We start from the raw sequence: 24,303 nt of genomic DNA, 5'->3' as shown, positions 1-24,303 counted from the left end.
ATTCTCTCAGTTCCTGGAGGCCTAGAGCCAATACTGAAGCAACTGCTTTCTTTCTGTGTTTCTCCTGTTGCTTCCAAAGGCCTGTTTGTACTGCCAAAGTACATATAATTCCTTTTCGTTAAAGAAGAATCCCTTATTATAAATCATTCAAAATCCAGAGAGACTGTTAGAGATTTTGGTCACATCTCAAAAGTGCTTCAGTATCACAGGAGTTGGGGAAGTAGGGTAGTCTTTCTTCTTTTTGTCTTTCTTCTTTACTTAAGACAATTAACACAAGTGCCTATTTCAAAACTACTGTATTTACAGAACTGTCTTCAGAAAGTATACAGTCTAATTGGAGAGGCAAAGCTAATATGCAAGAATGATAGAAAATAATTTCAGACAATATATAAAGAATTACTAAACCATTAAATCAGTACTTTACACTGAAGGAGATCCACTTGACAAAGAAAATTTCTCAACTGAGGCAGCCAGGCTTTTTGGAATGGGCAGTATTCAGATGAGAGGAGGAATGAAGGAAAGGTACTTTAAGTGAGGAGGAAAATACCATGAGTGAGGCCTAGAGGCAAGAATGAACTTGACCTGTGAGAGGAGAATGAAGTGACCCATATGAATAGAGTGGAGTCTGTGTGTTGGAGTATAATTATAAGCAAAATGGAAAAAGTAAGGTAAGGTCCGATAATGAAGACCTTGAAAAAAGGCAAAGATATTTAAGATAGATTTTCTCAGAAGTCTGAAACTATCAAAAGTTTTTGAGCAAGGAGTGATATGATAAAAATAATGTTTGGGGACTATTAGTTGGTGACAGTACACATTGTTGTGAGGAGAGACTGATGTCTGGGAAACTAATCCACATGTGAAGTGAAGAGAAGGTACACTGGATTAGAGGTAATAAAAGTAAAATGGAAAAGAAAGATACAAATCATTTTAAGCAACACCTAAGTCAAGTATTGGCTAACTATATATAAGGGATGAATCAAGATAGCTATAACAAAATACCACATACTGGATAATTTATAGACAACAGAAATTTATTTTGTACTGTTCTGGGAGGTAGGAAGTCCAAGATCAAGGTACTGGCAGGTTTGGTGTCTGGGAAGGACGTGAAGTCTCTGCTTCTAAGATAGTGCCTTGTTGCTTCATCCTCTGAAGCTGATACACATGTGTTCTTACATTGTAGAAGGGACAGAAAAGAAGCAAACCCACTCTCTTAAGCCCTTTTATAAGGGCCCTGATCCCACTCATGATGGCTCCACACTCATGACTTAATCACCCTAGAGGGCCTACTTCTTAATACTATCACATTGGTGATTAAGTTTCAACAAATGAATTTGGGGGTATATTCAGACCATAGCACTAGGTAAATGATGCTGCATTGATGGAATCAGAGACATTTTATAGAAAGATGCCAGTTTTAAAGCAACATGAATTTGTAGAGTGACAAAGAGATTTAAAAATTGAAATACCTGAGAGTTGGGATGAGATACACAGCCACAGCTTGAGAAACAGAATAAAACTAAAGATCTAGGCTTAAGTCAAGCATTTTTGGTACTTGATATGTGGTCACATAACAACAACAAAAAAAAATAGTAACAATAGCAATAATAACTATAATGTTTACTGAATACTTTCTCTGTGCCAGACACTTAGCTAAGTGCTTTCAATAAATTACTTTGAAATCTCTACAACAATCTTATTCAGGTAGGTACTCGTTGTCCAAAGTTGCAAATCTAGTAAATAACAGAGCCAGGCCTCAAACCAGATCTTTCAGTCCCTGAAGCCCACATTACCAATAGCAGTGTGTTTTTGCCAGTGAAAATATTGTGCTGGTGAAAACAGAAAAAACATTAGTGATCACATTGAAATGTAGATTAGTTAAATTATCTTAATAAAGACAAAGATTCCTATAATACATAAAAGAGCAAAAATAATACATAAATGGCATCGAGGTGGATGCTTTTTACAATAGATATCCCTAAAATAAAATCATACAGAAAGATGGAAGAAAGGAATGTGTAAAGATGTATCATATAAATGCTGACAAGAAAACAGTGGTAGCGGTATTAATATCAAAAATAGCAAATAAAATTCAAGGCAAAAATCAGTAAATGGGACAAAAAGGATATTTTATATTAATAAATAGTACACCAACACAATATGTGTAAACTTTTATGTACAGAATAACGTGAATTAAATGTATAAAGCAAGTATTTAGGAAAACCTAGGGACAAGATGATAAAACTATTATATATTCATGACAGGAAATAACAACATACTTCTATCAGAATGTCACATATCAATTATACAAAATAATTAAAGACATAGAGGAGTAACAAACTTGATTTTTGTATTTTTGGGTGTATATATAACTCTGTATTCAAAATATACAATACACAAAGAATCTTTATTGTTTAAAAGTAGAAATCATACAGATGATATTACCAGATATGTGACATAAAACTAACACAGAATAGTTAAAAAAGAATCAAACTATAAAGTAATTAAATTTTTTCCCAAATAATTATTAGATTAAAGAGAAAGTCAAATTTGAAATTATATCCTTCTTAGAAATGAAAAATGATACCACTACTTATCATAATTTATAAGATTTGGTCAAGATCATATTTTGAAAATTTCATATCCTTACTTTTGCTTTTAAAAAATGACTTTTAGTTTTAAGACAAGATGGCATAGACTTACTTTTCCCTATTCCTCCTGCTAAGTGCAGCTAAAAATCCTTGACATTATATATAAAACAAACATAAGAAAACTCTAAAAGTTGGAAAGAAGGCAGATCAGCTAGGGACTTTAGGACCTGAGGAATAGCAGAGTAGTGAATGTCTTGGGTTTTCCTTCTGGCTTATATGTCCTGGACCAGAAGCTAGAGAAGCTGACATCCTAGAAATACATAAAGGTTAAAAAAAGAAAAGGACAAACAGACTTTTTTAAACACCCAAGAAAAACCTGCTTTGTCTAGCTGAAGGAACATGAAAGGAGCAACCTAGAGTGACAGAAAACTGTTAGATACTATTTTACTTGGCCCCACTTATGCCTGTCAGCAGAGATTGAGTAGGGACTCTAGATTTCTACCCTTGCACAGCTCTGAAGAGGCATCCTTCTCCTTCTTAGGAGTAGTGTCAGAGAAGGGCTAGTGGGGAGCTTAACTTTTCATCCTTGCCCAACAGTAGAGGAACTCCTCCTTCAGCCAGTATGGTGTCAGTAATCAACAGATGTCAGAGTTATCATGAAAAGATTTTAAGGCAGTTATCATAAAAACACTTTAATACACAATTACAATCACACTTGAAACTTATGACAAAGTAGGATGTACATCTCAGCAAAGAAACTGAAGATATAAAGAATTGAATGGAAGTTTTAGGACAGAAAAATATAATAACGGAGATGGATTGCTGACTAGATAGGCTCAGCAGCAAAATGGAGACAACACAGTGAACTCTGAAGACAGAACTATAGAAATGACCCATTCTGAACAACACAGTAAAAAAATAATAATAATAACAGACTGAAAAAATGTGAACAGCGCTTCAAAGACCTGTAGGACTAATAACAAAAGATTTAACATTTTTAACATTCATGTTAAAAAGATCTAACATTCATGTTATAAAAGTTTCAGAAAAAAGAGAAAAAATATGAGAGAAAAAAGCATTCCAAGCAATAATGACTGAAAAATTGGCCCACAAATTTTTTAAAAATGAGAAAACCTCAAACATGATAAGCCCAAAGAAACCCATGCCAAAACATGTAATAATAAAGGTCTTGAACATTAAAGAGGACATAGCTTGAAAGTGGCCAGAGAGAAACAATACCATGTCTATAAGCGACAAACATTAGAATGACAACAAATTTCTCATCAGAAACCATGGATACCAGAGGGAAGTGACACATTTTTTAAGTACTGAAAAAAAAAATGAATTAAAATCCAAGAATTTTTCTCTATCTAGTGTACCTCAAGAATAAAAGGAAAAAAGACATACTCAGATGAAGGAAAATTAAGTGAATTTATCTGCAGGCGATCTGCTCTAAAAGAATGATTTGAAGGAAGTTCTTGAAACAGAAAGGAAATAATAATAGATGGAATCTTGAAACAACAAAAAGAAAAAATAAAAATAGAAGGAGTGAAAATATGAGTAAATATAATAGACTTTCTCCACTTCAATTTTCTAAATTATGTTTGACAAGCATTGTTTAATGTAGTTCTCAAAGTATGTAGAGGAAATACTCAAGGCAAGGATATTATAAATGGGGAAAAGTAAGGACCTTAATGGGAGATAAGATTCTATACATCCCTTTAATTGGTATAATGTTCACACTAGTAAAGAGTGATTTATGTATCATGTTTTTATATGTAAGACAATGCCTAGAGTAACCACTAAGAAACCTATAGAAGGAGATACCATCAAATCCAGTATAGGTAAGTCAAAATGACATTCTAAAAAATGTTATATTAACCCACAAGAAGGCAGGAAGAAGGAAATAAAGAAATGAAGAATAGAGATACAAACAGAAAACAATAAAATGTCAGGCTTAACCCTACCATATCAATAATTACTTTAAATAGCCTAAATACATCAATTCAAATATAACAATATAAGTAGACTGAAAACAAAAGGAAGTAAAAATATATACCATGTAAACATTAATTTTAAAAAGCAAAAGTAGCTACATTAATATTTGGTAAAGTAGACTTCCGAGTAAAGGAAAAAGCAGATAATAAAAATTTTAGGAATAAGAAAGGATATATAGCAACAGAAATAAAGGAGACTTTAAAAACTATAAAATAATACCAAGTAAAATTTCGTACATCCTGATAAAATTGACAGATTTTCTAGAAAAGTAAGAATACAAGTGTAAGCTGAACAGAAATATTTATAAAAGTATATGAGAAAAACTATAAAACCATTGAAGACAATAAAATATTTTAATTAGTAGAGAGATATACCATGTTCCTAGATGTAAATAGTTAATATTGAGAAATTATCCACTCTCATTAATCTATCAATTCAGTTCACTTCCCAATAATAATAAAAACATAAATTTGTATGAACAAGCTGAACCTGGGTTTCATATGGAAGGGAAACTGTAAATGAATAGTCAGGTTTTTTTTTTTTAAAAAAAGTAAAGGATCCATTGTAGTTAAAATAATGTAATGATAAAGGTAGGATTGTAAATAGAGACAAAATAATGTAAATGTTAATAATTTGGTAAAATTATTTAGGCTTGCTACTTTACTTTTTTTGCAAAAATACATTCTGTATGAATTAAAGAGCTAAACATAAAAAATAAACCTATAAGAGTCTTAGAAAAAAAATATAGGAGGTCGGGGGCAGTGGCTCACACCTATAGTCCCAGCACTTTGGGAGGCCAAGGCGGGCAGATCACTTGAGATCAAGAGCTTAAGACCAGCCTGGCCAACATGGTGAAACCCCGTCTCTACTAAAAATACAAAAATTATCTGGGTGTGGTGGCAATGCACCTGTAGTCCCAGCTACTTGGGAGGCTGAGGCAGGAGAATCACTTGAACCCAGGAGGAGGAAGTTGCAGTGAGCCAAGACTGTACCACTGCACTCCAGGCTGGATGACAGAGTGAGACTCCATCTCAAAAAATATATTAATATATATATATATATATATATATATGTGTGTGTGTGTGTGTCTGTGTGTGAATATTTTTGTGATCTTAGGCTGAAGAAAACTGTCCTTTGCAAGACATGAAAATAAAATATTCTCAGATTTAAAGACATGAAAATTAAAATAAATCTTTTATATCAAAAGCACCATGGATGGGGTTGAAAGAAAAATAATAAACTATATGTGTTTGTCATACATATGAGACAGAAAAAGGTAATATCCACAAAACATAAAGAACTCTTGAAAGTCAATTGAACAAAGATAAACTACTCAATGGAAAAATGGGAAAAGGACATGATCAGGCAATTCATAAAAGAAATACAAATTTTTAGTAAATACATGAAAATATGCATACTTTTATTGGCAATAAAATTAAAACAATATCTTGTTTTACGTATCAGATTAAGAAAAATTTTAAAGATTACTGCCAATTATTGTTAAAAGTGTAGGAAAAAGTCACTTTCTATACTGTTGGTGAAAATAAAATTGGCACAACCCTTATAGTGGGTAATTTGGCAGTCTCTAAATTTAGTTAGTTAAGTGTTTCATTTGTCCTAATAGTTCTACTTGTGAAAATTTAACCTAAGGATGTAATAGAATAATTTCATCGAGATGTAGGTACAATGATCTTCATTACAGTGTTGATTATAATATTAAACAATCTAAATTTACTAGGAATTATTTTTAGCTATTCCAAAGGATAAGTTAGAAAACAGATCATGAAAAAGTTTGTGTAGTATGATTCCTTCCACATAAAATCAGATATTGTTAGCTTTCTAGATATTTTTTACGCCTGTACAGAGACATATATGCCAAGGTTCTTTGTATGAGATAATGTATATAAAATGTTTAGCACAGTGGTTGGCATATAACATTCAACAAGTAGTGGCTACTGGTATTATTATCAGCATTCAGTACTCATTCAGTGTTCTGCCATTAGGCATTGTGCTAAGTACTTCTGACAGATAAAATAATGCTGACAAATAAAATAATGCCTTTGAGGAAATCTATCAGTCATCATCCCTTACCATTTGCCCATTCTTCAGTGTTGTTGGCTCTCAGATGAATTGTTAAAATCAGGGTAGTCAATGAGGAGTGTCTCATTTGAACTATAACCACCAGAATGTTGATTTGAAATAATTAAAAGATTTCCCCCTACTTCAGAGTTAAAACCACAAAGATTGTTTTAAAATTCTCTTCGTTTCAAGATGAAGATGGAACAAGCTTGAATTCAAGTATCCTGGCAGCACTCCGAAAAATGCAAGATGGCTATTTTGGTGGTGCAAGGTAAGTGCACTATACACTATTTAGTGAAATGAAATGAAATTACAGTGATGGCTGTAGCATTGGCATACCTGTGATGCCTTTCTATGTATGATAGTCCCTCCTTTTCTACAGTTTCACTTTCTGATACTTCAGTTACCCATGGTCAACCTGTAGTCTGCAAATAGGTGAGTACAGTACAATAAGATATTTTGACAGAGAGAGACTATATTTACATAACATTTATTATACTATATTGTTGTAATTGTTCTATTCCATGATTATTATTTTAATCTCTTACTATGCTTAATTTATAAATTAAACTATATCATAGGCATGTACTTATAAGAGAAAACGTAGTATATACATAAGGTTCAGTACTATCTGCAATTTCAGGAATCCACAGAGAGTCTTTGAACATATCCTGCAAAGATAAGCAGGGGCTAACTGTGTCTTCAATAACATATTCCCAACCTAATCAGAGGAGCTAATGTTTGATAGATTGGTTCAAGGAATTTAATGTTGTAGAGGAAGGTTGGAAGTTTTCCCCGCCTTGTTCTTTGCCTAGATGTCAAAGGATCAGAAAGCCTGTCTTGTTTATTTTTTTTAAGCCTACTGGATTATTTGATTATAGCTGCTTTTCTTTTTTCCCTAAGTTTTTAATTTGAAAAATTTCAATCTTCAGAAATTTGCAAGAATACTACTGAATACCCATATATCCTTTCTCAAGATTCACCTGTTATTAACATTTTGTTCCATTGTACATTCTCTATTTCTTCCCTTCCCTCCCTTCCTGCCTTTCCCTGCTTCCTTTCTCTCTTCCTACCTCCTCCCATATACATACATATGCATATACACACATGTACATACTATATATACTATGTGTACACATACATACATATATACACACACACATATATATACACACATGCTTTTTTGCTGAAATAATTAGCTGTAGATATCATGACTCCTCAACCCTAAATATTTAAGTTTTTTTTATATAAGAACAAGTACATTCTTATATGTAATATAATCATCACACTTAGTTTGGGAGGCCAAGACGGGCAGATCACTTGAAGCCACGCTGGCCAACATGGCAAAACCCTGTCTTTACAAAAAATCAAAAAAATAGCCAGACATGTTGGTACACACCAGTAATCCTAACTACTCGGGAGACTGAGACATGAGAATTGCTTGAACCTGGGAGGCAGAGGTTACAGTGAGCCAGGATGGTACCACTGCACTCCAGCCTGGGAGACTGTGGAAAGTAGTTTCGAGATTTCTCAAGTAAGTTAAAATAGAACTACCATTCAACCCAGCAATCCCATTGCTGGATATGTATCCAAAAGAATATAAATGATTATACCATAGAGACACTTACATACATATGTTCATCACAGCACTAGACACAATAGCAAAGTCATGGAATCAACCTAGATGCCCATCTATGGTAGACTTGTTAAGGGAAATGTGGTACATAATGCACCATGGAATACTACATTGCCATAAAAAAGAACGAAATCAGCCAGGCACGGTGGCTCACACCTGCAATCCCAGCACTTTGTGAGGCCGAGGCAGGAGGATCACGAGGTCAGGAGTTCAAGACTAGCCTTGCCAAGATGGTGACACCCCATCTCTCCTAAAACTGCAAAAATTAGCTGGGTATGGTGGCAGGCACCTGTAATCCCAGCTACTTGGGAGGCTGAGGCAGAGAAATGCTTGAACTCAGGAGGCAGAGGTTACAGTGAGCCAAGATCATGCCACTGCACTCTAGCCTGGGTGACAGAGCAAGACTCTGTCTCAAAAAAAAAAAAAAAAAAAAAAGAACAAAATCATGTCCTTTGCAGCAACATGAATATATATAGAGGCCATTATCCTAAGCAAATTAACACAGGAACAGAAAACCAAATACCACATACCACATGTTCTCACTTTTTAGTAGACATGGACACAAAGTAGGAAACAATAGACACCTGGGACTTCTTAAGGGTGGAGGGCAAGAGGTAGGTGAGGATTACAAAACTAACTGTTGGATACTATGCTTACTATGGGTGATGAAATAATTTGTACACCAAACCCCTGTGACATGCAATTTACCCATGTAACAAATCCGCACATGTACCCCCTGAGCTTAAAAGTTGAAAATAAATAAACAAATAAATAAACAAAGCAGAAAGAAAAGTAAAAACAGTTATCTAAGTATCCCAATAATGTTTTATCATAGCTGTTTTCTCACCAGTCAAGGATCCAACCAAAGATCACACATTAGTGCTTAGTTGTTATATCTCTTTGATATCTTTTAATCTAGAAGAGTTCTCCAGCCTTTTGCCAGTCTTTCATGACAGTTTTCATTACATTTTTGAAGAATGTAGGTCAGTTATTTTGCAGAATATCTCACAATTTGGATTTGTCTGGTTGTTTCTCATGATAGATTCAGGCTATATGTTTTTGGCAGGAATACTACCTGTGTGTTGTTGGGTCCTTGTTTTAATTTAGGATCTTTAAGATGGAGAATACCCCTTCAATGGTTAGGAGAGGCACAAAATGAAAATAAAGATTTTATTACTTACAGGTCCTGTGGGTGGGGTACACAAAATACCTGGAGGCCATACACACTGAGGTCAGGGAACATGTGGAAAGAGAAAATGAGAGACCCATGGACTAATGCCTTTATTAAGGTCCAGGACATTATCCAAACAGATATTCCTTGGGGATTTTTAATTGGTGGGTTTAAAGCAAGCAGGCATGACTTCCAGAAGGTCACACTGTGACTGAGAGGTGATCACTGTGGCATATTGGCATAGTTCATGAAGGATGTGGGGATCAACGAGGCTAGTCAAATAGATCGTATTTAGCTGTCCCTTAGGGTGGTGGTCACCAGGAGGAAGTTGTATAATGCAGATATGTGGATTGACCACAGTGAGGAACTGAGGAAGGTGTAGAACTGGAAACTGTGTCAAAAATTACTGAGTTTTGCTTCTGGTATGAGAAAGTTAAAGTTACATTCAAAATAGATGCCAGGGAAACATACAATTATAAGAATTTACTATAGTTCTTTTCAGTGCATCATTTCAGGAGGCACATGAGATTTGTTGTGACATTATTGGCCAGTATTAACCTTGATCACTTGGTTAAAGTGTTCAACCTGGTATCTACCAGATTTCTGCATATCAATTCTCCAACAGTCTTTGATCAAATCTATTGATTCTTGCATGAATCACTTATTACTAATGGAATTATTAAATAGTGTTTCTATCATTCTGTATACACTTACTGGTTGAAATTCTTATATTAAAAAATAGCTCTCCTTTCCCCCCTTTTATTTTGTAGTTTAGTATCAGCATACATTCATAGATTCTTATTTTATTCAATATGTCATGATCCATTTCTGTCATTATTTCAATATTCTAATTATCCAGGATGTGGCCACTGATAGCCCTTTCAAGTTGGCCTCTTCAGAAATTTGGTAATGCTGACTTTGCTTTTGGGTTTTGTAATTGTCTTCATAAGTAGGATACGGTATGGCTTACAGTCTACTATAATTTATAAAATTGTCAAGTACCATCCTGTATATTCAAAATGGCCCTTGGGGTGTTTTTTAAATGATGCAATGGATTTGTGATTCATTATCTTCATTTTCTTCAGGATTCTCCAGTAGCCAATGCAAATTTTTACCAGATGTTTGGCATATTTAGCAATGTAGTATATGGCAGTAGAAGAGAGCAAAACTCTTCTGCTGGTGGATTATTATTCCATAGTTGTAACCTTTATTAACACAGTGCCCTAACCATTTAAGATGTACACCATGCCTAGGAGTGCTGTAAAATTTTAGTTTTACAATATTTATATTAATATATGCACATTAGTAATCCCCCAACGAAACATACTAGGTGTCCTTTTATCACTAAGATTGTGTTGTTTAAAAAGGATCACCCCTGATTTTCTGTTTCCTATTTCTCCTCTAATTTTTAGGGTTCAAACAGGTAAATTGTCAGAGTTTTTGACAACATCTTGTTGCACACACTTGAGCTTCATGGACCCTGGACCTGAGAGTAAGCTATACAGTGAAGATTATGATGACAACGATGATGACCTAGAATCTGGCAACTGGGTGAATGATTATGATTCAACCAGTCATGGTAAGAAGACTTCATAAAGCATTGGCCTGGCTGGACAAAAATACAAAATATCGTTTAGCACTATCCTTAATAATTCATGCTGCCAGCACTCTCATAGTGTTCTCTCCTCACTCCTATTTAATACACCTAGATCTCTACTTTTGTTTGGCTTTACTTTTGCTCCCTCTACTTACCTTTGGTTTCTGGTCTAATATTCTTGTGATGATTGTGGAGTATGAAGTTGGACTGTCCCTTACAGTTACAATTTGGGAAGATTCCTCTCCCAGCATTTGAAGTGGCTGGTGATTTTGACATGGGAAGAAGCAGTGGTGAGTGAGAGATATTTAGTCAAGTATGAAGTAGGAAAATAATACATATATAGTACTGCTTTTTGATATTAAAAGGCATAAAAATATGAAATTTAATTAGAACCCTTTTTATATAATATTAGAAGAGCATATCAGAATCTCTGGGGAGGTCTATGTAGTTTTAAAAAGCCTATTCAGTATATTTTCATAGTACAAACTAGACAAATACAGCTAAGTCAAACTCTAATTGGCTTCTAGGAATACAAAGGTGATGTAGTGAGAAAGTATTGCAGGGGCATGAATTGAAAATGACTGAGCAACACTGCCCTATAGTGTTAAAATACTGACTTAGGCAGAGCAGATATTATGTTACTTGAGTCCCATACAGAGAAGGGCCAATAAGAAAGAATTATTTGTCTAACCATCTAAAACATGATTTGCCTGCTTTCAAATGTCTGGGTATTTGGCTGTTAGCCTGTATTTTAAGGCAGCCAATTTCTTTATCTTTAGAGTGATATGTTGGAGAAAAAAATAAATAAATTTGCTTTCCTCAGTGAGGTCAGCCAGCACAATCTCATATAAAATAGGGCAATGCATTAGCAGTCAGAAGGACTATTTTCTTTTTTTGGACCTGGCATTTACTCCCTAAGTACCACTTGATTCATTCTGTATTTGTTTTTGTAAGATCTAAAACAGTTGAAATTCTTTGTTGGAAAAGTACATTAAATATAAGGCTATTTACTGTTATCAGTGATAACCAAAGTCACGATGTCTATCTTGACATAAAATACTTTGAAAAATAGATGATAAGATCATATCTTGAGATTGTTTGCTATTCTATGGGTAGTTGCGATTTTTATCTGTAATACTCGTTCCATTGGATTACTAAAATGGATCTTTCTAATGATACGTATTACTGAATTTGACATTATGGCATTCTGAGTCACTTTCCTGCTTCTGGGTTTACTCATCAGTCATCTCAAAATGAATGTACTTATTGCTTACCAGCCCGTCTGTGGGTAAAGAGCTTCTCTCTGCATTCTTCATAATCCTCCACTCAAGTTTCTAGATTGTATTCAAGGCTGCAATCTTTGTCATTAGGACGTCACTGAATATGAGTTCCATTCTTACAGTTCTGCTAGTTCCCATTAGTCACATCAGAGCACAGAAAGATATCTGGAGAGATCAGTAAATATAATAAAAAACCAGATGACTCATGACTGATATAGCAGACTTTGGTATTGGTCTGAATAGTGTGGTATTCTAACTATAAACATTGTGATTATTCATGTAAAGTCTGAAATATTAAGCTTCCACAGGATATATCATTTTTTTTTCCATTACCCATACTCAGAGATAATGTTATAGAAGTTGTATGGGGGAAGAGGAGCCCAAGAGACTAGGGACCATATCCATCCTCTTCACCACTGAAATATCAGCACCTAGTACACTGCCTGGTACATAGCACCCAACACATATTTGGTGAATAAGCAAATGAGGTGACTAAAAAGATTTTTGGCCTTTCCTGGCCCTTCCTTACAGAAGACCCCTCACATTAGTGCAACTTGAAGATCCTTGTTCTGTTCCTCCTCCATCCCTGCCACCATTACCATTACATGCACACATGCAAATACACAGATTACTAAATGCTCGCTCCAGTATAAAACCAGCTCATACTGCTTTCAAGAACCTGACTTTTTCTCAGCAAATTGAAGAAGAGGTGGGTCCTGGTAAATGGTCATGGTCTCTGAATCTTAAAGTGTGAAGTAATAAGATCACAAACTTTTCCTCCATGAGCTAAAAACAACCTACTTCTGGTGCTGTGTTGTGAGCACAGGAGCCAATCATTCTCTTTGCTGGGGTAGACTGCACAGTAACTAAAATGTTTTCATTTTTTTCTCTTCCTCCTCCCCCCACTAACCTTGCAGCTCGCTGTGGTGATGAAGTTGCTCGTTATTTAGATCACCTTTTGGCGCACACTGCTCCCCATCCTAAACTAGCCCCTACCTCACAGAAGGGAGGGCTAAATCGGTTCCGAGCTGCTGTGCAAACAACCTGCGACTTAATGTCCTTGGTGACCAAGGCCAAGGAACTGCATGTACAGAGTGAGTAATGCCATGACTCACTAGAGTCAGGCACAGGATGACGTGAAGCCCAGGATCGGGGCGGGCATCGATTACAATGTAAGCAGGAACTTTGTTTTGTTCACTGCTTTATCCCCAGCATCTCAGACAGTGCCTAGAATACATTAGAGACTCAAATACTTGTAAAATTAGTGAACTGTGTAGAGTTATGCTGCAGATAGTGCTATGTAGTCTAGTTAAACTAGTAACATGATAAGAAGAGGCAGAACGAGAGACATGGAGCATATTCAACTATAACATTAAAGTTAAAAATGGTAGAAAGAGCTTTTCCTCTGGGAAATTTACTTCCATGGAATTTTGTTGTTCCAGCAATGTAGACCTGTTTTATCAAATATAATATCATACTTTACAACTTTGTCATTCTCCTCCCCATGACCACCACCCTCCTTTAGTTGTATTTGCAGTGGAGGGTGTCTTCTGCCACACATTGCCAGGAGTAGTCATGGTTCCTAAGAGTGTTCAATGTCTCTATAGTAGCTGGATATGAAAGGAGAGAAGGGCTCCTTGGCCACACCTGGAAGACCTGAATGTTAACATGTTACAGATGATGAGAATGACTGAGATGCATGCTCTTGCTGTCTAAAACTTTATTGACCATTACTAACCAAAGATATTAAAAATGAACATTGGGAATCATTTAACATTTATAATAGGGGAAAGCTTAGCATAGCCGTTGAGTATGCGTCCTTGAGAAAGGGCTTATATGAAGAAATGTTTATTAAGTTTTACTTCTCAATTGTGAACCAGAAAACTTGAGCTTAATTCCCAGCTCTGCTACTTACTTGTTTGAACAGTTATTTGAGCTCCGTATCTCTTTCTGTATCTGTAAAGTGGTGAGAATGAAAAATCTTTTTTTAGAGGTTATGGTAAGTATTTCAACAACGAACTGTAAGTAAAAAATCTTAAGAATATCTCAAAGTTGGTCAGCCACTACATTTTTTTTATTCCCTGGATAGGATCATCCATTCATTCACTTATTCTTAGGGAAATTCAACCACTAGCAGCCAGATATTCACCTAGAGAAGTTCAGAAAATATAAAATGCAACTGAGTTCTTTCTATTAGATGTCATATTCCATCAAAGTAACAGTGAAAGCACCACTGTGGATTAATTACATTAGTAAATTTAATATCTTACATGTCCAGCTAGTGCTGCAATTCTAGAAATTCAATTCAAAATATACTTATTAATTGGACATTCTTTATATTATCTAATATTCATATTTCTTTTCTTTGATATTACCAAGAAAGGAGAAATTTCTCATTTTTGTTCTATAAAGAACTGACTCACATGTGACTTCATTGTTGGAGTCAACTGTGCATTTGATTAATCTCCTAATTATCTAATATTTCCCACAAATGTCATATTTTTGCAGATGTTCACATGTATCTTCCTATGAAGTTATTTCAGGCTTCTCAGCCTTCATTCAACTTACTTGATTCACCTCATCCTCGACAGGAGGACCAGGTAAATTTGTGCATGAGGTATTTCTATCTGCTTTTTAAAAAACTGCCATCTTTATGGAAAATAATAGAACTAGCCATTATGGTTCTTGTTAGTAACTAGTGGTAGGCAAAATGCTATCTTGGTGAAGATACATGTTCTTTTCAGTTCACTTTTACACTGGGCAAGTTTGTCTGGAAAACTAGATTGCTGTATTATACATCTGGAAGGTTTCATTCTTTTTCCTTTGCTTTTCATTAATATTTAAAGAATTACTTTGGAAAAGGTTTAGAGGTCAAAAGATGACTCATTCTAGGGCATTATTTAAGCTGAGCGCTTGTGAACTTAATTTCTTTTCATCATTTCTCAAACTACAGGTTCCCTCTGTTCGTGTAGAAATACACCTTCCTAGAGACCAGTCTGGGGAGGTGGACTTCAAAGCACTGGTTTTACAGTTGAAGGAGACCTCAAGCTTACAGGAACAAGCTGATATCCTCTACATACTGTATACTATGAAGTAAGTGATGGATATTATCAGTCTAGTTTAATGTTCATATACAGAGGAAGTATTACATAACAAGTAGAGCAAAGCTTTTGGAGTTTCGTGATCTAGATTTGAATATAGTTTAACAACCTATCCATCATGTGACTTCAAAGCCTCAATTGTCCTCATTTTAAAATTTGGATTATATATACGTCATAGAGTTATTGTAAAGATTAAGATATAATGTCCATGAAGTCTATAAAACAATGCCTGGCACATGGTGGGTAATCAATAACTGACAAGTATTATTGTCATTATTAGATTATTTTTAAGCCTCATTATTTGGTCAAATGTATAGATAAATTCTTAACTCAAGACAAAGAAGAAGGTTTACAGGAAAAAGAAACCAACATTTTTGTTCGCTGTGTCAGGCATCCTGCTAGGTACTTTGTATTAGTACAAACTTAATATGTCCAAATTGAACTCCTCTCTCCTGAACCCCACAGGCCCACATAAAAATAATTGATTCTGCCTCCTTTTCCATGTTGTAGTCACCATGAAAAGGCAGGATGGACTTTCCTCCCCTAAATTCGGTTTGAATGTTGAGATAGATTGGGACATACACATACCAAGAAGGTGTGGAATATTTATTACTCACATAATGAGGCTTTCTGGGAAGAGCAAAGAAGATTCCCAGGTTGCTCCTAAAACAGGTTGAGAGCCCAGGGAAGGGAAACTAAACTGGGGCTTTTATAGTCATTAGGGGCTAAGCGTTCTCACTGGCTTTTAATTTTCTTTTTTTGTTGTGTCCTTGTTTGGTTTTGGTATCAGGGTAATGCTGGCCTCATAAAATGAGTTTGGAAGAACTCTCCCCTTTTGCATTTTTTTTTTTGGAATACTTTGACAAGAATTAGTATTAGTTCTCTAAATATTTGGTACAATTCAGCAGTGAAGCCATCTGGTCCTGAGCTTCTCTTTGATAGGAGACTGTTTATTACTGATTCAGTCTCCTTTGTTATTGATCTATTCAGATCTGTTTTTTTATACTTCAATCTTGGTAGATTGTATGTGTCCATAAATTTATCCATTTCTTTTGGGTTTTCCTACTTGTTGGCATATAATTGTTCATAATAGTTTCTAACAATTCTTTGTATTTTTGTGATATCAGTTATATCTCATCTTCTTTTTTTTCTTTTGAGGCGGGGTCTTGTTCTGTTGCCCAGGCTGGGGTGCAGTGGCATGATCATGGCTTACTGCAGACTTGACTGCCCAGTCTCAAGTGATCCTCCCACCTGAGCCTCCTGAGTAGCCGGTATCACAGGTGCATGCCACCATGCCTGGCTACATTTTTTTTTAATAGAGATGAGGTCTTACTATGTTGCCCAGGCTATATATCCCCTTTTCATCTCTCATTTTATTTATTTGGGTATTCTTTCTTTTTTTCTTTGTCTAGCCAAAGGTGTGTTGATTTTATCTTTTCAAAAAAACCAACTCCTCATTTTGTTAATCATTTGTATTGCTTTTTTAGTTTCTATTTTATTTATTTCCACTCTGATGTTTATTGTTTCTTTCCTTTTACTAATTTGGGGTTTAGTTTGTTCTTCTTTTTCGAGTTCCTTCAGGTGTAACATTATGCTATATAGTTAAGATCTTTCTATTTTTTGATATAGGCATTAATCGCTGTAAACATCCCTCTTAGAACAGCATTTTCTGTATCTGTTTTGGTATGTCACGTTTCCTTTTCATCTGCCTAAAGAAAATTTTGTAATTTCCCTCTTAATTTATTCAGTGATCCCTTGGTTGTTTAGGAGCACGTTTAATTTCCTTGTATTAGTAAAATTTCTGTAGTTGCTCCTGTTATTGATTTCTAGTTTTATATCATTGTGATCTGAAGAGGTACCTGATACGATTTCGATCTTCTTCAATTCGTTAATACTTGTTTTGTGGCCTAATATATAATCTACCCTGCAGAATGTTCCATGAAAAGTTGAGAATAATGTGTATAGCTTTTGGATAAAATGTTCTGTAAATATCAGTTAGGTCCATTTGGTATAGTGTACAGTTTAAATCCAATGTTTCTTTGTTGATTTTCTGTCTAGGTGATCTGTCCATTACTGAAAATGGGCTGTTCAAGGCCCCTACTATTATTGTATTATAGTCTATCTTTCCCTTTAGGTATGTTAATATTTGCTTTATATATTTAGGTGCTACAATGTTGGGTGCATATACATTTGCAGTTGTTACATCCTCGTGCTTAACTGACTCCCCTTACCTTTATATAGTGACTTTCTATATTACTTTTTTTTTTTTTTTTTTTTTTTTGAGACGGAGTTTCACTCTTGTTACCCAGGCTGGAGTGCAATGGTACGATCTGGGCTCACCGCAATCTCTGCCTCCTGGGTTCAGGCAATTCTCCTGCCTCAGCCTCCTGAGTAGCTGCGATTACAGGCACGCACCACCATGCCCAGCTAATTTTTTGTATTTTTACTAGAGACGGGGTTTCACCGTGTTGACCAGGATGGTCTCAATCTCTTGACCTCGTGATCCACCTGCCTTGGCCTCCCAAAGTGCTGGGATTACAGGCGTGAGCCACCACCCCTGGCCTCTATATTACTTAATATTACTGTCAGCCAGGCTGGAGTATAGTGACATGAACATGGCTCACTGCAGTCTTGAACTCATAGGCTCAAGTGATCCTCCCACTTCAGCTTTCTGAGTAGCTGGGACCACAGGTGCATGCCACCATGCCAAGCTAATTTTTAAATTTTTTGCAGAGCTGATATCGAGTAACCCAGACTTGAAATTGTATCATTGTCTTCAATTCCTACTCATCCCCTGCCTCTCGCTACAGCATCAACACTACCATAGGGAACCATGGCCAAATCTAAATCCTCTATGATTTGACTTTCAACCTTTATCTACCATTGCTCTTCCCTTATAATGTGAATGCTGTCACTAAATCATCTATTTATTATACCCAAAACACAGCCTCTACATGTCTACCTTGATTCTCGTGTTTGCATCTGCCTAGAATACTCTCCTTTACCACACTACATTTCTACTTCTTGCGTATCCCTCTGTCAAGGCCTAGGTTATCTGTCACCCACATGAAACCTTCTCCGATCTCTAATAGTATAAATAATCTTCCCCCAATTCTGAGATCTCATAGCACTTTTTTCATATCTTTAAAATTTAACAATGTCAGACTTAGAGAACTAAGTTGTGAGGATAGTACAATAAAAATTCTGGATAGCCCTCATCCAGATCCCTCAGACATTGTCACTGAGCTTTTAATCTCTCTCTCTCTTTCACATCAACATCATCATCTATACTCAATCACACACACATATATTATTTTTTCTGAACCATTTGAAAGTAAGTGGCAGACATAATCCCCACCTCACCCTAAATAATTAAGTGTGTATTTCCTAAATATTAGGAACTCTTTTACATAAGTGTAGTGTAATTGCCAAAATCAGGGAATTGTTTAACATTAAGCCAATACTATTAACTATCTACAGACATTATTAAGATTTGTCATATAGACCAATAGTGTCTTAACAAAAAAATATCTAAAATCATGCATTTTATTCAGTTCTCAGAGGTCTTGAGTCTCTATTTATCTGGAACAGTTCCTGAGTCTTCATTTATCATGCTATTAACATTTGTGAAGAATACAAATCAGTTATTTTGCAGAATGTCCCTCAATTTCAGCATATTCATTACAACACTGAAAGAAAAGATTATTGCCAGAGGCTTTACTTATAACTGATGTAGTCCTATCTTTGAAATTCTAGAGGACCTGACTGGAACACTGAATTGTATAATGAAGGGAGTGCTACAGTCAGAGAGCTTCTTACTGAGCTGTATGGCAAAGTGGGAGAAATTCGTCACTGGGGCCTGATCCGATACATTTCTGGGATCTTAAGGAAGAAAGTGGAAGCACTTGATGAGGTATTATAAATTCTTTAATTTATACCAAATCTAAATAAGAGTGCTTTTTAAAAATTTAGTTTCTATAATTGTTTTTTAAAACAACCATAGCCTCCAACCATTTGAGATATCTTTTCCATGTAAAATTTGATATTCAATTCTTTCTGTTTATGAATGACAAGTAAGAATTATAAATTTATAAAAATGTTATATATTGTTGGGGGGATTGAGGAGGGATAGCATTAGGAGAAATACCTAATGTAGATGACAGGGAGATGGATGCAGCAAACCACTGCCATGGCACTTGTATACCTATGTAACAAACCTGTACAATCTGCACATTTACCCCAGAACTTACAGTATAATAAATAAATAAATTTTTAAAATGTTATATATATATATATATATGTGTATATATATAAAGATGATAACTATAACATCTTTATAATTATGTTAAGAATTCTATATCTTAAGAATTAATTCACACTAGATTCCTACCTCCTAGAAAGGGAAATGTCTATATACCATTGATGGGAATGGAACTTAGTATAGCCACTTAAGGAAAACAGTATTGAAGTTCATCAAAAAATTAAAAGTAGAACTACCATGTGATCCAGCAGTCCAACTACTGTGTATATCTCAAAAAGGAAAGAAATCAGTATATGGGAGAGATATCTACAACTACCATGTTTATTGTAGCAATATTCACAATAGAAAAGGTATGGAATAAACCTAAATATCCATCAGAAGATGAATGAATAAAGAAAATGTGGTATATATGTACATTTGGATTTTTTTTTTTTTTTGAGATGGAGTTTCGCCCTTGTTACCCAGGCTGGAGTGCAATGGCGCGATCTCGGCTCACCGCAACCTCCGCCTCCTGGGCTCAGGCAATTCTCCTGCCTCAGCCTCCTGAGTAGCTGGGATTACAGGCACGTGCCACCATGCCCAGCTAATTTTTTGCACTTTTAGTAGAGACGGGGTTTCACCATGTTGACCAGGATGGTCTCAATCTCTCGACCTCGTGATCCACCCGCCTCGGCCTCCCAAAGTGCTGGGATTACAGGCTTGAGCCACCGCGCCCGGCGCTGTACATTTGGATATTATCCTGCATTAAAAAGAGTGAAACTCTGTCATTTACAATAACATGAATGGAACTGGAGGGCACTGTGTTAGGTGAAATAAGCCAGGCATCGAAAGACAAATAGCACATGCTCTCACTCTTATGTGGGAGCTTAAAAAGTTGATCTCATAGAGGTAGAGAGTAGAATGATTGATACCAGAAACTGGGAAGGGTAGTCAGGAGTGGGGGGTAAAGAAAGGTTGGTTAATGGACACAAAAATACAATTAGATTGAAGGTATAAGATCTAGTGTTTAATGTCAAAATGAGGAGACTATAGTTAATAATAATTTGTTGTAAATTCCAAAATAATTAGAAGAGTAGATTTGGAATCTTGCCAACACAAAGAAGTGACAAATATTTGAAGTGATGGATGTCCCATTTACCCAGATTTGATCATTACACATTCTATGCTTGTATCAAAATATCACATGTGCTCCATAAATATGTATAACTCTTATTTATCCATAAAAATTAAAAACTTAAAAATTTAAACAAAATTTTTTTAAAATAAAGAAAAAAACCCAAAAACAAAGCAAACAAAAAAGTTCCTACTTTCTAGGAGATGAAAAGACCTCATTCTTCCTTCCTAGAAATCCTTCTTTTCTGATCTTCATGGTATTTTCTGAGGAAGAGAGTTCAGTGTGTCATTAAGTTAAGGAAGAGCAAAGGTTTCTAAGCTGAAAAGAAATGTTTGTGGAAACCTGAGGTGCTACAGAAAGGATAATATTATGATATTTCTTGTTAGGCCTGCACAGACCTTCTCTCCCACCAGAAACATTTGACAGTGGGACTTCCTCCAGAACCTCGAGAAAAGACTATTTCTGCGTGAGTATGGCTGGATTTCATCAGGCTTCTCTGAGCCTTTAAGGAATGTTGTGGACTTACAATTCTCTTGCCCTAATCTGTCAATGGATAATAATGTCCTACATATGTGCACCTCTATCAGAGACACTTAGTGGGAGAATGTTGGCAATGATAGGCAGGAGTAAATGAAGGTGAAAACTCACAGAGAGTAGTACTCAGACTCGTTTTACTTACTGGATTTTCCATACCTCCCACTGAAAAAACATAACAAAACAAACAGAGTACCTTGAATTAGCAACCACAAAATATCAACCATACTCTGGAAAGAGAAGGTGAAAGAAAGTATCTGACTAGAGCACAGGGCTGACCATGAAACTCCATTCTCCTCAATAGGAATAAAGGGGATGGAGGTCATAGTCAAAGAGGAAAAATGGCTACTTACAGAGCAATGTGAGATAGAGCTCCTCCAGGAGCCCTGGAATCAGAGTGCTACTGTCTGAGGTCTGCCACAGCCTCCAATTGGAAACAGTACCCTAAGATAGGCTTGGCCTGGAAGGGGATATGAGTCAAGTGATGAGGCTGGGATGGAAAATTGAATCCTTACATATGAGTCTTTTCTTTGCCACTAGCCGTGCCAGTAAAATTCATGTGCAGTAAATTTGTTTAATTTCATATCACACCAGTGCCAAAATTTAAATCTGCAAGCAGTCTGTATTTCCAAGAAATATTTTTAGAGAGATTCTAACTTCATTCATAAATGATTTGAAGAATCTGTTTTTCTACTGGAGAGTAATTTTAAACAAGGGTATTCCCGCTGCTTGCCAATTCTACTTCTGTAGCCAATGTAATAAAAAATAAATAAACAAATAAATAAATAAATAAATAAATAAATAATAAATAAATAAATAAATATTTCTTCCTGGTTAAACTGTATATCTAGAGCATGTTTTTTATTTACAAATTTTTTTTACTACATTGGTTACAGAAGGGATAGTTTTGCTGATGTCTGCATACTGCTTCCTTTCTAGTTTATGTCCATGATTTCTGTTACCCTTAAGTTCCAGTTCAAGTTCCTATATGAAGGCTCAGAGAGACATGAGTTCCAGCAAGCTTCAACACCATGGGCTTAAAGTGCTCTGGGTACTAAATAGACTTGAAAAGCAGTCTAGGCCACAAGGACTGCAATTCCTGGTCAAATCCTTGTGCTGTGCTGGACTCGAAGCCAATGGACTTGGAGTTACACACAACCTAGTGAGACATCAGCTAGGGTGGGCAAGAGTGCTTGTGCCACCCCTCCTCCAACTCTATATAGTGCAGCTCAAGGAGAAAATCCTTCCTTTTACTTGAGGAGAGGAGAGGGAATAGTAAAGAGGACTTTATCTTGTAAGTTGGATACCAGCTCAGCCACAGTAGGCTAGGCCACCAGGCAGAGGCATCAGATTCCCATTCTAGGCCATAGCTCCAAGACGACATTTTGACACACACCCTGTGTCAGAAGGGAACTTGCTACTTTGAAGTGAAGGACCGTTTTAGCAGGATTTATCATGTGATGACTAAAGAGCCCTTGGGCCCTGATTAATCAGCACAGTGGCCAGGTAGTACATGGCCATGGGCCTTGAGTGAGACTCTGAGACATTCTGACTCCAGTTGTGACCAAACACATGCCCAGCTGTGGTGGGTATAGGGATAGACTCCTCCTGCTTGAGAAAAGTAGAGGGAAGAGTAAAGGGGACTTTGTCTTGCAGCTTAGGTACCAGGTTGGCCACAGTTGGGTAGACCACCAAGCAGATTCTTGAGGTTCCCAATTACAGTCCTCTACTCATCAACAGCATTTCTGAATCTGCCCTAGGCCAGAGAGAAGCCCACTGCCCTGAATGGTGAGTTATAGGCCTGGGAGAATTCATCACAAGCTGACTGAAGAGCCCTTGGGCCTTAAGTGAATGTTAGCAGTAGCCAGGCAATACTCATGATAACGCCTAGGGTGGTGGTAACCTGAGGGAGAGACTTCATCACTTGTGGAAAGGGGAGGAGAGAGAGGGAAGGGCATTATCTTACGGCTTGGGTACCAGCTCAGCCACAGAAGAGCAGAGCACCAGGTAGATTTCTAAGGTTTCTGATTCTAGGCCCTGCTTCCTAATGGCATCTCTGGACCTGCCTGTGGCCAGAGGAAACTTGCACCCTGAAGGGAAGGTTACAAGCCTGACTAGCTTTACTACCTGCTGATTATAGAACCCTAGGTCCTTGAGTGAACATAAACAGTAGCCAGGCAGTAGCTACTGTTGTCCTTGAGTGAAATCCAATGCTGTGCTGGCTTCAGGTCTGACCCAGCACAGTCCCAGTGGTGGTGTCTACAGAGATGCTTGTATTGCCCCTCCCCCAGCTCCAGACAGCTCAGCACAGAAAGAGAGAATTCATTTGTTTGGGAGAAAGTAAGAGAAGAGAACAAGAATATCTCCCTCATAATCCAGAGAATTCTTTTGGATCTAATCCAAGACCACCAAGGTGGTACATCTACAAGGCTGCAAGAGTGACACCATTACTGGGCTTCAGGTTCCCCATAAAGCAGATAAGGTTGCTGTGACAAAAAAATTTGATCAAAACAAGTAAGTCTCTTTGGATACCTGGAAAGCCTTCCCAAGAAGGACAGGTACAAACAAGCCCAAACTGTGAAGATGACAATAAATATCTAACTCTTCATTGCCTAGACACGTGAATACCCACAAGACCCAAGACCATCCAGGAAAACATGACCTTACCAAACAAACTAAATAAAGCACTAGGGACCAATTCCAGAAAGATAGACATATGTGACCTTTCAGACAGAGAATTCAAAATAGCTGTTTTGAGGAAACTCAACAAGATAACACAGAAATGTAATTCAGAATCCTATCAGATGAATTTAACAAAGAGATTGAAATCATTTAAAAGAATCAAGCAGAAATTTTGGAATTGAAAATGCAGTTGACATACTGAAGAGTGCATCAGAGTGTTTTGACAGCAGAATTGATCAAGCAGAAGAAAGAATTAGTGACC

The 24,303-nt window shown here is 36.3% G+C and overlaps 1 protein-coding gene across 7 annotated transcripts in view; it reads left to right on the top strand.

Annotated features, from left to right (window-relative positions):
• PHKA1 (phosphorylase kinase regulatory subunit alpha 1) overlaps window positions 1–24,303 on the top strand; it is a 140,466-nt gene that overhangs the window by 85,669 nt on the left and 30,494 nt on the right. For 5 of the 7 annotated variants that reach the window (XM_003944451.4, XM_003944453.4, XM_074391813.1 and 2 more), the window contains exons 17-23: window positions 6,858–6,936; window positions 10,885–11,051; window positions 13,267–13,443; window positions 14,858–14,949; window positions 15,303–15,442; window positions 19,207–19,363; window positions 21,212–21,291. In XM_003944451.4, the coding sequence (XP_003944500.1) occupies window positions 6,858–6,936; window positions 10,885–11,051; window positions 13,267–13,443; window positions 14,858–14,949; window positions 15,303–15,442; window positions 19,207–19,363; window positions 21,212–21,291 (892 nt within the window). The remainder of the gene's footprint in view (window positions 1–6,857; window positions 6,937–10,884; window positions 11,052–13,266; window positions 13,444–14,857; window positions 14,950–15,302; window positions 15,443–19,206; window positions 19,364–21,211; window positions 21,292–24,303) is intronic. The other 2 variants (XM_003944452.4, XM_010332387.3) reach the window with 1 other exon arrangement.

This window comes from Saimiri boliviensis, chromosome X (assembly GCF_048565385.1).
Source record: "Saimiri boliviensis isolate mSaiBol1 chromosome X, mSaiBol1.pri, whole genome shotgun sequence".
NCBI lineage: Eukaryota > Metazoa > Chordata > Mammalia > Primates > Cebidae > Saimiri > Saimiri boliviensis.
The sequence above is the reverse complement of the archived record's forward strand: the minus strand, read 5'-3'. Positions and strand labels throughout refer to the sequence as shown.